Genomic DNA, 14,289 nt, shown 5'->3' on the forward strand with positions numbered 1-14,289 from the left:
ATGTTTAGGTGTTACTGTTTTCAACTAAAAAAAAATTGATCAACATTAAGATGGATTTGTTGGGCATCAAAGATATAGCAAGAGTTCAAAACCTGCCTGGTAAATTTTGGTTAAAGGCTGATATAATTTTTTTTTCACGTCAAGAAAAGGACCACAAAATCATAAATAACTGAAACATGAATGATTCAATAACTTAATCTTGGCTTATCCATTGGTATAAAATGTATAAATTGTATTTATTAAGTGAGAATGAACTAATAAGTCATATTATAATTTAGACCAAAAGCTTAGGTCTCTGTTATGTTGGTTGTTCCGCTGAACTCCGTTGGCTCCACTCACCAAATACAGAGACCGAAGTTCTAGCTCCATCTATACAGGGACTCAATGGCCATATGTTTATGTATTAAGTTTGGATAAAACAGGGAAGTGAAGTTGCGCGACAGCCGAAATAAGTCACTGTTTTTTCTCCTTTTAAGTTTATTTTTCCAAAATAAAGATTAATATTCCGTTTTGGTGCATTTCAGGCCAAAACGGAATATTAATCTTTATTTTGGAAAAATAAACTTTATAAATAATCTTTATTTTGGTACAGTTCTTTTTATATATTTTTATGAAATAAAGACAAAAATCGATGAGCCCCGTCGGTGGATTTTGCATTGTTAACCCCCTAATGGTGGCTGCACGATAGCCACTCACACGTATTGCGAGGTTAGTATTACTATACTATTACCTCGCACCATGTACCGCATTTGGCAGTGGATTTCTAACTAGTGGGCCGCGCGTGCTGCGACCCCACTTCTGGTGTCCACAACACACGACATCTATGGCTTGATTTTTCTGTGTGCGGCGGCATGTAATGAACCCTTGAGTGCACGATAGCGGTGTACGAGGAGAAATTAAAAAAAATATTAAAATGTTAAAAAACTCCTCGAAAGAGACGGCTGCCAGCTGTCTAATTATAATTTTGCTTGGTCCAGCCAGAACTCGGCATCTAGTCTTACTTGAACTTGAAGATATTAATGTTCTAGTTTGGCATCAACTGAAAACAATCTTTCAAAGTCAAGAGAATTTTTCTTCATATTCTTGATAGACTAGACTACATCACCCACGGGTACATTACCGCCGCCGTGCACAGGATAACCACTGGCACGGCACTTGCAATAAGTTTATTCCTCTTTTGTAAAAATTAGAAAAATATCTACATTTTAAATCAAGTAAGCTTTGGATATGAAACTTTCAGTACCAAACGATATGAAGCCAATTTCATTTCCTCTCTGTCTTTCTGGTACTTTACATGTATATCAATGATTTTCTTGATGTCGAAGCAGGCATGGAGCTAATTTGCTGGGGCGGTATTCTGAAAACGTTCTTATCTTAATTTTGTTCTTATCTACGTCACGTTCTCAAATTGGTATTCTGAAAACGTTCTTATCTTTTTCTTATCTTTTGTTCTTATCTTATCTTATCTTGCTTTCCATCCTATGCTGAGCGCGTAAATTTAGTACACGCGCATAATACAAAAGCGCGCTAAAAAGATAAGAACAAAATAAAGATAAGTGGTATTCTGAAAACGTTCTTATCTTTTATCTTTCTTATCTTTTACGATATCTATGATAATATTTAAGATAGCTAGAGGGTTATCACATCTCACGATGTTCGCGTTCTTTCTTGCTAAAAAAAGATGACCACTGGTAATAACATGTATTCTTTCCATCATTTCTTTCATCCACCCTTTATTTTGTTTTTCACCTTTTTTTCTATCCTTTTGTCTTTCTTTATCTATTTTCATTTTTTCTCCCTTTCTATCTGTCTATCTTCCTTTCTTTCATTCTTCATTTATATCTTTTGCTTTATTCTTTTGAATTTTTTAATCTCTTCCTTATGTTTATTTTACTTTGCTTAATTTATTATTCATCTTTCTTCCTTTTTTATTTTCCCTTTTCGTTATTTGTCTTTCTTTCTTTGAATTAACCTTTCTTTCGATTTCTTTCTTTAGTCTTTATTTTTGCTTTTATTTCTCTTTCATTGTTTCATTTTCCTTTTTCTCTCTTTCTTCACCTTTTACATTTTTGTATTCCTTCTTTTTCTCTTTCTTTTTTTCTTTCACTCGTTTTTTCTGTTTTTTTTTTCAGTTCTTTATTCCTTCATTTTATCATTTTAATCTCTTTTTGTCCTTTTTTTTTCTTTAAGTTTCTTTCTTTCCTTTTCTTCATTTAAGTTCTTTTTGCTTGCTTTCTTTCGTTTATTCTTTCATTTTTTTCTACTTTGTTCTGACCCTTTTCTGTCTCCTTTCTTATCTACTTACTTTCTTTCTTCCTGTTTTATTCTTTATTCGTACCTGCTTTATTTACTTTTTTTTCTTTACTTACTTTCTTTCTTCCATCCTTCCTCCCTCCCTTTCTTTCTTTCTTTCTTTCTTTCTTTTTCTTTCTTTCTTTCTTTCTTTCTTTCTTTCTTTCTTTCTTTCTTTCTTTCTTTCTTTCTTTCTTTCTTTCTTTCTTTCTTTCTTTCTTTCTTTCTTTCTTTCTTTCTTTCTTTCTTTCTTTCTTTCTTTCTTTCTTTCTTTCTTTCTTTCTTTCTTTCTTTCTTTCTTTCTTTCTTTCTTTCTTTCTTTCTTTCTTTCTTTCTTTCTTTCTTTCTTTCTATCGTTATTGTGCACGTGTCTCGAAATAATAATCAGTCATTGCGTATAAAATGCCTATTTCGCGCAATGCGCCAGAAACAGTGTACGCGCAGTGCCCATGTTATTCTCTTGACATAAGGAACGCTTCTATTGGTTAAACTGACAATATAAAGCGCATTTTGATTGGTAATATCCTAAAAATGGGTGTGTTGAAGATAAGAAGGAGGCAGTCCTTACAGAGATAAGAACGCGTTAAGAAGATTTTCAGAATACCGATTTGCAATGATTTTAACGTCTTCTTATCTCAATGAGATAAGATAAAAGATAAGAACAAAGATAAGAACGTTTTCAGAATACCACCCCTGGTTTTCTCTATACGCACAGAGAGGGCGCGCGATATTATTTAATAAACTTGCTTGTTTACGTCGTTTACGTCAGATCAGCTGTACTGCTGGTTGCGTTCTTGGCGCTCCGCAATTTTTTTCGCTGTTCAGCGTTATTTTATGATGTAGCGCCATCAGCGATTATACGTGAGATGCAACCTGTTGATTTTTTGGTACAATTTCCTATTACGCGCCGACGACTTGAATCTAGACTGTTCGATAGGAAAAATTCGCGTTTCGATGGTTGTTTGTGTAATTTCCACCGCAGTATTAAGGATCGGACGGAGTGTCTTGGCATAGATTTGGAGGTAAGCGTTTAAAATCCCTTTTTATAAATACGTTCGAGCACCATTTTAAAATTAAATTAAATGATAAGATTTAGATGAATAAATTTAGTATATTGTGAAGATTTTGGCGTGTTTCATTCTCTCACATTCGTGTGATGAATGAAAACGTCAAAATTCATAATGAAATGACATGCGTTGTGCGAGGTTAGTAATATTAGTAATACTAGTACAACTAACCTCGTCCTCGCATGCTTGTGTGAGTGAGACTACATGTACCAGTAGTTTCTAGTTTCCAAAATTATAATTTCAACAAAATATATCTTAAACTCTGTCTAATTCCTGGCTGTGTGTTTGAGACTGTCTGTGACTGTGTCTGTCATATTAATAATCACCGCACCGCCCCTTTCCCCACCACGACACCGGGTCCAGAATCTTGAGCGCAAGCGCCGCCGAAGCTTCGGGGGCGTGGGTGGAGCTCCTTGCTGAGCTGTCCGTGAGACTTGTTTGAGTCGAGTCGCTAGTCGAGTGGAGTAGAATCTTATCGCGATCGCGTTCAACTACCATCAGTTTGCGCAAAAATCTTACCCATTGTCACTTGATGGATTGGGTTTTCGATGCCATATTTTCCCTGAGCCTCTTCTATCTAGATCGAGATGTTGCATATTGTCTAGAATGTCTCCTTTGTTTTAAATATTGTTCCAACGAAGTTGATGCTAGTCTAGTCTACTACATTTGAAGTTAGCGCGTTCGCTGATCCTCGGTATATCATAATTGATAACTCCAGCATATATATAAAACGTAACATCTGCATCGATTGATAATTTTAGAGGAGCAGCGAATCAATATTAAGTACACGTCGAATTGCTTGGGAAATACAATCTTGACTGGCATCGATTTGGAATAAATGACAGACATTTCTCTGGCACTTTGCAGTAGGATTTTCAAGACTGATAGTGATACTTCATTTTTAGATCGCCAGAGTACTCTCCAATAATGTCTCAAAGTGATATAGGGGACTGGTATCGCGGAATTCCGCAAATAACTCGTTATTGGTTCACTGGTTCTATTGTAGTCCCACTCATAGCCCGATTTGGGCTGGTTAGCATGAAATTATTAATCCTGAGCTTTGAACTGGTTTTCTACAGATTTCAAGTAAGATGGTGTTAATTTTCTGTGGACACGTCCCCCAGTATTTTAGTTGTGTTTGTGTGTGTGCTGGGCCGGGGGTGTACAAATGGGTTTTGAGGTAACAACATTTAATTAAAACAGTTAAAAAGTATGAATCCCTGCACTGTCGCTGTCGCATCGACAATGCATGTGTGCACAAATTTCAATGAAAGGGTCTAATGATTCCATAAGATTTTAATTTGATAATTTTCCTTATATTCTTTTGAGTAAGTGTGCCAAAAAGTTCACAAAAAAGATTGAGACAATTAGAGAAATATCATTTTCTTGAAGTGCGCACCCAGTTAACTTTAGCTTTGCAAATTCACGGATTGATGAGAAAGGCTGCATTTTTTTTTTATGAGGCCAGACCCTACATGTATGTGTGAATTTCTGAAATTCATTTATTTTCCCACCGTTTTGACTCAGATTTTCCCACCATTTTGACTCGGATTTCAATGATATTTGTCGAGGTATTGCAGGTGAATGTTTATTCTGAAATATTATGAGTGGGTGATTACCACCGATAACCTTTTTTTCCCAAGAAGAGTGACTCATTAATATCTCTTTATTTCTTTCATGTTTCTGGTATAGATATGGAGGCCAATAACAGCAGTTTTCTTCTTTCCAATCACTCCAATGACTGGATTTCACTACCTAATTCAGCTTTACTTTTTATACAGCTACTCAACAAGATTAGAATCAGGTTTGTCAAATAACGCCAGAATAAGATTGTTGTTGCACTTTTGATCAGTTTCCAAGGACCAAGCATTTCTTCATTATTAAATATCTTGGCATATAAATGCTTGAAAATGTTAGACATGGTTTGAATGTTTCCTTAATATAGTCAAGTATAAAGCAGAAGCTAAATGATAAAATATGAAGATGTTAAAAACAACAAATGTATGATGTGTGGAAAAATACAGATATAACCATTTCGTGCATAATTTACGAATCTGCATTGTAAATGATTTGAAATTTGTCATCCTTTCAAATTCATTTTTTTTATCCAGGATGTAAACAGGGCTCAAATTGATCCAAGGCAATGGCCTGGGATCGATGCCCTTATGATATTGGCCTAAATACCCTAACATGTATAATATTTTCCGATAATTTGTACTGACTACTGTACTAATGTATTTGTAAAATATTCCCTTAAAAAAATAGGAAGTGGCCTTGCCATATTATTTATAATATCATAATTTCAGGCCTGTTTCTTATTTTAACCTTCAGGCCTACATTGAACATTTTATTTGTTCTAGACATTCACATGTTGACCTATTAAAGCCTTCTCAATCTTTTCTCTTTTTTTCAATTCAGGCATTTTTGATGGCCGACCAGCAGACTATGTTTTCATGTTAATATTCAACTGGATTTGCCTTGTTGTATCCTTTTCTATGCTACCGACAATGGCATGATACTCTCTATTTTTCGCAAAATGTATTAGAAATAGAATTAATATTGTATTCTTGCATTTTACAATTCAATATGAAAATTCTTTGTAGTGTGGTTTATGTAGGTATCTGGAATTTTAAGCAATAGTTTTTAGAAAGATTATTCGGTGGTAAAATTTTAAAGATTTCTTAGACACTAAGGCCCGAATTTACAAGGTGGTTTTGAAAACCATCCGTTGAACCCATGGTTTTTGTAGATTTCCTGTATAAATTAGGCTTATTTACCTCATATATTAACAAGATGTCCAATGCTGATGTGCACTTTTGTCACAGTGCAACAATTCAACGCCTTTTGCCCTGGTTAAGTACGCCAATTTATTCATGATTCCACTGTTATGAAGAGTGGACTCATCGATTCAAAACATTGGACTCATGAATAAAATAGCGTACTTAACCATGACAACAGGCGTCAATTTAGCTTACTGTGAGTGTGGCAGTGGTGCCAAAAAGTTTGTAAACCCCACCAGAAAATGAACATGTTCAAATTCTGCCATGTTTTAGATATTAAATTTTGAAGTCAGATGATAAGATATTACATTCAATAAAGTTAGTTTCTCTGGGCAGGCCAACCATTGTAGTGTTGTTGTCAACATTCAGCATGAAGGAGTGCATTTTGTGTTGGGGTTCACTAACTTTCTCGCACCACTGTAGACTTGTATTGAGCATTCTTTACTTTATAATTGACCCACATTCGGCATTTCTTCACAAAAGTTCACATTTAATTTTATGTGAAAGATGAAAGTGAATTCACTCGCAGTACACGGAATGAAAAGGGGAAAAGACTTTAAATACTATAGTGATCTTGTTGTTAATTATTCTTTCTTAACCATCATTTATTTGACTAGATCATTGGGTTTATAGCACCTTTATTGGTAAGTCAATATTTTCTCTTTGTATGTTTTATCATTTACATGGAACATGATATATTTTGTTTTATAAATGAATATCATTTCAGAATCCATTGTCTTTGAAAAAAATATAAATTTGTTAAAAAGCCTATGTTGATTTCTTTAATCTTCATAATTTTCTTTGATTTTTATCCAATAGTGATATTTACAAATTTTCAGAATGTTCTCAGATTCTCAATCAAATCCTTAACATATCATTTCCATTGAATATACTCAAATGTTCTCCCAAAATCCATTGGAAATTGCATTGTATTTCATTCTATACAAGAAATAAAAATTCAAGTAGTAAGCTTTTAAATGGTGAACTGAAAATATTACCATTGACTGCTGTTACTATTTTTACACTGAGCAAACCCTTGTTTGAAGTGAGAGTGTGTGACAATTTTGTTTGTGATCAGCCTTACAGGTACGGTAGGGATCTATTTCTGCTAATTTCATGCTTCTTTCTCATACTTTTAGATGCTAATGGAGCCGATGATTCTTAGCGTCCTCTATGTGTGGTGTCAGCTCAACCGTGATTCGATAGTTTCATTCTGGTTTGGTACTAGATTCAAGGCTATGTATCTTCCCTGGGTTCTTGTTGCTTTCAATTGGATCCTCAGAGGAGGGTAAGATGATTTAATTTGATTTATTGTTTCACATTCCACAAAAACATACATCTTGAGCAAATAAGAACATAATGACAATAATCACATTCACTGTATTACAAAGTAAAATAATGAGGAACCTATCAAAAAGCATATATGATACTAATGCACCTTACTAAAAGTCGAAGCCTTTCCACACAGTAATTTTGCAAGCATATTGTCATTACAAATCCTTGCACTTATCATGAACAACATGATTGTAAATGGGGAGACACCTTTCTGAATAATTCCTTGAATTTCAAACTGAATGTGCAATAATCCTCATTATTATCAATCAAATTTTCAGAGATGTTTTGTACATGTCTTGTGTCTCCATATCAATTAAATAGGCTATCATTGTTAATGTCTGATTATTTTATATTATATTTTCAAGTTTTGCTATGTATTTCCATCCCAGCTTTATCAAATATTTTTTTTCTTCAAATATGACTGTAAGAAATTTTTGTCCTTCCTACAGTGGACTAGCTGAGCTGATTGGTATTGTGGTTGGTCATCTTTACTTCTTTCTCATGTTCAAGTATCCTCAAGACTTTGGTGGAACCGCTTTTCTCTCTACTCCTCAAATCTTGTAAGTAATGAAACCTCTCATTTGTTACCCACACTTGCAGAGATGAGTTTTGTGTGCTTCTTGAATTGCATATTCTCTTATTAAAATTAAAACTGTCTAGAGATATTGTTAGGTGGTGGTGGTTTTTTGTGGAGGGAGAAATTAAGGACAGCAACAAGGTTATTTATGACATTCAAACAGGCCAGAATTCACTGAAGAATTCTGATAGCTGTATCTGCAGATTAAAAAAACTAAGGAATGTCGAATTTAACAAATCTATAGTTATTGTATTTTCTTTAAAGATATAGGTTATGCACAAGAAATTTGTAGATGACTGTATCAGGTTTAAACTTATGGGGAATCCACCCCCTAAAAAAATGTCCAAAGTGACCCTATTATTTAAGTAGAAAATGAGCTTTGTGAATTTTCTGATTGGTTTAATAAAAGAGTAATCTTGTTCCCCCCTACCCCATTTTATATATTCCCTGGGCCATATCATTGTGTTTCACTTTCTTAAAAAAAGGTCAACTGATTCAATTTTTTTTTCAGTGGAAAAGTACTAAATCTACTAAAGTGGTTATTTTGGTATACATTTGCTTTACAACAATTTTAGTGATTCTATCTCTCCTTTTTATGCATGTTTTTTTTATAGATACAAATATTTTCCAAACCGTCGTGGAGGAGTAAGTGGATTCGGCCAGGCACCAGCTTTCAGGAGAGATCGACCTGATGACAGAGGACAAGGACAGGGACGTCATAACTGGGGCCAGGGCCATGTCTTAGGGGGTGGCAACTAAAGTACTTTCATTGTAATTGTAATGTGAATGCTTTCAAAATATTTTGCCTCAAGATAATGTTGATTAATAATAACGAAAGTTTGGTATGAAACAGGTTAAAGATAGTCTTTATCTGATTTCTCAGAATCTGATCCATGGGAGAGTTTGTTTCATCAACATGTGTTGTCTGAGGAGGCAACTTTCTTTGGTATTTATTGGCTGTGAAGCACATGTGTCTGATTATTACCATGGTAACTGTCTGATAAGACAGACCTTTGTTCAGTTTAAACATCTAACACATCCTTTCATGAAATGTTCTACCGACTTTTTAATAAAATGATAGAAATGATCACATGTCATGATCGAGGCTACAGTTTGGGTGCTCAAATGATTTGTTTGCTGTTCCAGGTAAACTTCACTTTGATATCTTATTGACAGAAATGTCATACTCAAGTGACTTAAATGAAAGTTTTGCACAAAATTCTAATATTTATTTCTTTGATACTTTAGGTATTTCTGAATCAACTATGTTTGAATAAATATGACCTATGTTTGACGTTTATATGTGTAGTAATTTCATTTCAGGTGAAAACTAGTTGAATTTTCAATGTGCCAACTTTCCCACTACTGGAGCTTAGTTACCATACATTATTAGATTAATAAATTAATGTTTTTTTGTGAAATGATTAAAATCCACATCATTATTGATTTTTTGTCTCACCTGCATAGCAGAGTGAGACTATAGGCGCCGCTTTTCCGACGGCGGCGGCGACGGCGGCGGCGGCGTCAACACCAAATCTTAACCTGAGGTTAAGTTTTTGAAATGACAGCATAACTTAGAAAGTATATGGACCTAGTTCATGAAACTTGGCCATAAGGTTAATCAAGTATTACTGAACATCCTGCCTGAGTTTCATGTCACATGACCAAGGTCAAAGGTCATTTAGGGTCAATGAACTTAGACCATGTTGGGGGAATCAACATCAAAATCTTAACCTAAGGTTAAGTTTTTGAAATGTCATCATAACTTAGAAAATATATGGACCTAGTTCATGAAACTTATACATAAGGTTAATCAAGTATCACTGAACATCCTGCATGAGTTTCACGTCACATGACCAAGGTCAAAGGTCATTTAGGGTCAATGAACTTTGGCCAAATTGGGGTATTTGTTGAATTACAGCCATAAATTTGAAAGTGTGTTGGTCTAGTTCATAAAACTTGGACATAATAGTAATCAAGTATCACTGAACATCCTGTGCGAGTTTCAGGTCACATGATCAAGGTCAAAGGTCATGTAAGGTCAAAGAACTTTGGCCACGTTGGGGGTATTTGTTGAATTGCCATCATATCTCTATAAGTGTATTGGTCTAGTTCATAAAACGTGGAAATAAGAGTAACCAAGTATCACTGAACATCTTGTGCGAGTTATAGTAGTTTTCAAAATCAGCACTGCTGCTATATTGAATCGCGTGATGCAGGTGAGACGGCCAGAGGCATTCCACTTGTTTTTATAAAGTGACTCAAAAGATGATATTTGACAAGTATTCAGACGTGGTTTTCCATATTTGAAAATATTATTGATTTATACTAAAGATGAATTCAGCATCAGCCAAAACTGACTTTACTTAAAAGAACAAAATAAAACAAAACAAACACCACAGCCAATACTATTTTGATATGTGCTTGAAAAAAAACAAATTTAGCTTACTGCCATATCATTGAGGTTTCCAGCCAGGACCAATTCCTAATCTGTAATACATAGGAAGAACAGACTGTGATCTGTTGTCTTTTTTAAAAGGGAATCCAGCCTTGGTCATAAAATATGTTGGAGAGGAGAAAAATAAATAAAACAGAATGGTGAAAGTATGAAAGAAATCGGACGTGCAAAAAGAAAGTTATAACTGCTTCAAAAATTGAGATCCGTAATATTATGTAGATTTCAAATTGGCAACTGGGTAAGTAAATTATGACAAGGGGCCAGGACAACTTTCCCATAGGCCATGTACTTTATTATCAAGGATTTGTAGTTTTCTTTGGAGTACCCATTCCCCTGGGGTAGTAATATATAATATAACCCAGGTGGTATGTCATTTTATGTACTCGTGAAAGAAAAACATAATTTGGAGTAAAACTTTGGAAAAACTTGACATTTTAGCAATTTTATGTATTAGAGTACATGGAAGAGTATTCCTTGCCTTACATCATGACATCACATATACTGCCAATTTGAAGTCTCCATAGACATAGTGATTACCAATTTTTACAACTTGAAAATTCATAACTCTCTTATTGTTTGTCCGATATTGTTCAAACTTTCTTCTATCACCTTGTCTGATTTTTCTCTTTCCTGTCAAAACAACTTTTTCTTTGGATGGATTCCCTTCTTTTTAAGGAACCTTCTGTAAGGCCACAGTTTTATATTTCGTATCTAAAAAGAAGCTCCCCCCCCCCCACACACACACCCAAAAAGGGGAGATATTGTAAGCTGCTACACCCAGATTACTTTGTGATCAAAGTTCTATCTTTATATTATAAGAGTCTTTTCTGGATGAAATTTCATTTTTCATTTTGTAATGAAAGTGCCTTACATGTTTCAGTTTGTATTACATTTAAATCCATCTGCTGTGTCATCACTTCAGACAAGTTTTTGAAATATACAGAAAGATGAATTAACTATCAAATATATACCACAAAACTTGCTTTAGTGACCACCTGCCCAGAACTGTTGGACAGTTGATCATAATGTTATAATGTCTATTAATGATCATGTATGTAAAGATCACCTGCTTTTAAAGTTCATATTTTTGTGTCCCTTCTAGAGTGGTCTTTGTATATATCGATGCCGGAAAACAAACTTCGCATAGGAGTGTGAAAACTGATGACACATACATGTATAACAATGTATCCAATAAGAAAGTCTGTATTTCACACTCTGTAGTAGCTTTTTTTAAAGGACAAGTCCACCCCAGCAGAGAGTTGATTTGAATAAAAGAGAAACGTCCAATAAGCATAACACTGAAAATTTCATTGAAATTGGATGTAAAATAAGAAAGTTATGACTTTTTAAAGTTTTGCTTAATTTCACAAAACAGTTATATGCACATCCTGGTTGATATGCAAATGAGGGGACTGATGACATCACCCACTCGCTACTTCTTTTGTATTTCATTATATGAAATATGTTAATTTTCTCCCCATTGTAATTTGAAACAAAGTTTTGTTCTTTCCTGGACATGTGGAGTTGCATCACCCACTCACTACTTCTTTTGTATTTCATTACATAAAATATTTTAATTTTCTCCCCATTGTAATTTGAAACAAAGTTTTATTCTTTCCTGGACATGTGGAGTTGCATCGTTTTCACATTTTATGGTTCAGTTGGTCATTATTGTCAAATTTGTGAAACTTGAAATATTGCATAATTCAAACAATAAAAAGCAAAATAAATAGTGAGGAACATTGTCTGTCTCATTTGCATATCACTGAGATGTGCATATAACTATTTTCCGCAAAATAAGCGAAACTTTAAAATGCCATAACTTTCTTATTCTTCATCCGATTTTGCTGAAATTTTCAGCGTTCTGCTTGTTTGATTTTTCTCCATTGATTCAAAACACCGTTTTTCTGGGGTGAACTTGACCTTTAAAAAGAGCTAAAGACTCAGGAATTACTTGATAGTTTGTTTTGCAATGAAACAGAATTTCCCAAAAATTTGAGATACAAGATCTTGTCAATCCAGCAATGTGGTGTGTTGTGAGAGGATGAAGTGTACCTAAATTTTACATGTCATTAGTTTTGAGCATTTGGGAGGGGGTTGGCTGGTGAGCTGGCATTTGTGTTCTAAGGCATGTAATTCCCTGGTCGATGTTTGAATTGTAGTGTTAAAAAAATCCAATATTCTGCTATTTATTTCATGCTTTATAAACGGTAGCCAAGAATATGATAATGTGGATTTATAGTCTATGTAGGAGGTTAAGAACGACTTAAGTTTGGCTGACATGTTATATTTTAGCCCTTTTTTTGTTAAGTAATGCAAAGATATGAATAGCTTCATGAAGCGATCGAATGAGATGGAACATTGATATAGTGTTTAATTTCCATGGGAGAGAGAGGGGGGGGGGACAGCCATGCAGTGAGAAAAATCTGAAGTGTATTACAATTGCATGTACATGTATGGTATATATGTATTATTCATCTCCTTAGTCGTGATACATAAAATTTACAAACGTATTTATAACTCAAATTCTGGTGAGATGTTTTTCCAAGTTCCAACTGCCTTGTTGATGAAAAGATATTGTTGCTCTGTGTATTAGTGATTGTACAAAATTTCCACAGGTGTATACATGTTTACCGGTATACATACATTGTATATATGCATATACAGTGCATATCAGAATAAAGGTAATCCAATATTAGAGGCTTAATATTTATATAGACTGTTGGTTATTACAATTTAAATTTACCACCATATGAAAGCAACTTCTTAGTTTATTATTTGATACCTTGATGGCACCATGTATAATTGAAGAAATTAACCTGGAAAGTAGCTGGTACAGATTCCATTTTAATATGAAGCAACAGGAAAGAGGAAAAGCAAACTTTTTAGTCATGCATTCATTAACATAGTCTATAAAGGGGCTATTTAAAGTCACCATGTCCAGTGACAGAAATCAACCAGCTGGTGAGGTGTCAGTGAAAGTTTCATTTCAAAATCTTCAGAATCATATTGAGCCATGCATGGTGTCAGAGGTACAACTAATATATCTAAGGAAAGCTGAAGATTTGCTCGTTCTTTGTATGGTAAATTTAAATTTCAATATTCCATAATCTCTGCGTGCCTGTAGCCAGGGTGTTCAAAAGCAAGAAAAAAAATAGAGGAAAAATAGTTATTCTTGGCCGGAATGCCCAATCAAGTTTTCTTTATAACTTTTTTTTTGCTTGTCAAATTTTTCAACCACATTCAAACCCTGTCAGACTCTGTATCCGTGCCTGGCACAAGTGGAAGAGAAAGAATTGAACCTCTTGATTGAAAACCCCGGCTATGGGGCTTCTCTGAATATCATCCCTCTTGATTACTTTTTTACATGCAGTATATATATATTCCCTTCTGTACCATTCGACTGATTTATTATGCCTTTTCTGTATGTTAAGATAACAAATAAAGATATTCTCAACTGAGGCATCCAATTTTGTTTACAGGTCTCTTTCTATTTCACTGTGTTGAAGAGCAATGAATATTTGCGTGGAAGCTGGTACTGAGAGAAACAGTCACATTTCAAACTGGATTGAAAAAGTGAAATCAATGTAACAGGGGGAGAGGGTGGGGTAGATGGTCCATGGATCCTGCATTGTGCAAAGGAGAGGCCCCACTCTAAATGTGACAAGCAAAAAATGGTCATAAATTAGGGGTCCTAGCTGCCCCCCTTAACATCCCCCACCGTCTGGATCTGTGACTGATGGTCAGTTTTATGAAAAGAAATAGGAAAGAGAGGACAAT

At 34.5% G+C, this 14,289-nt stretch overlaps 2 protein-coding genes across 3 annotated transcripts in view; one reads left to right on the forward strand and one right to left on the reverse strand.

Moving 5' to 3' along the window:
- The window catches only part of LOC129254500 (TBC1 domain family member 31-like), a 29,554-nt gene extending 25,232 nt beyond the window's left edge, over window positions 1-4,322 (reverse strand). Inside the window, exon 1 of one of the 2 annotated variants that reach the window (XM_064114324.1) lies at window positions 3,879-4,322. In XM_064114324.1, the coding sequence (XP_063970394.1) occupies window positions 3,879-3,955 (77 nt within the window). In that variant the 5' untranslated portion in view covers window positions 3,956-4,322. The remainder of the gene's footprint in view (window positions 1-3,878) is intronic. The other variant, XM_064114327.1, reaches the window with a different exon arrangement.
- LOC129273293 (derlin-1-like) lies at window positions 3,785-13,970 on the forward strand. Its single transcript, XM_054910312.2, has 7 exons — window positions 3,785-4,445; window positions 5,052-5,163; window positions 5,778-5,842; window positions 6,757-6,783; window positions 7,279-7,427; window positions 7,924-8,034; window positions 8,666-13,970. The coding sequence occupies exons 1-7, from the start codon at window positions 4,287-4,289 to the stop codon at window positions 8,808-8,810; spliced, it is 768 nt and encodes a 255-aa protein (XP_054766287.1). The 5' UTR covers window positions 3,785-4,286; the 3' UTR covers window positions 8,811-13,970.
- Window positions 13,971-14,289: the final 319 nt, after the last annotated feature.

The sequence above is a fragment of the Lytechinus pictus genome, chromosome 2, assembly GCF_037042905.1.
Source record: "Lytechinus pictus isolate F3 Inbred chromosome 2, Lp3.0, whole genome shotgun sequence".
Taxonomy (NCBI): Eukaryota; Metazoa; Echinodermata; class Echinoidea; order Temnopleuroida; family Toxopneustidae; genus Lytechinus; species Lytechinus pictus.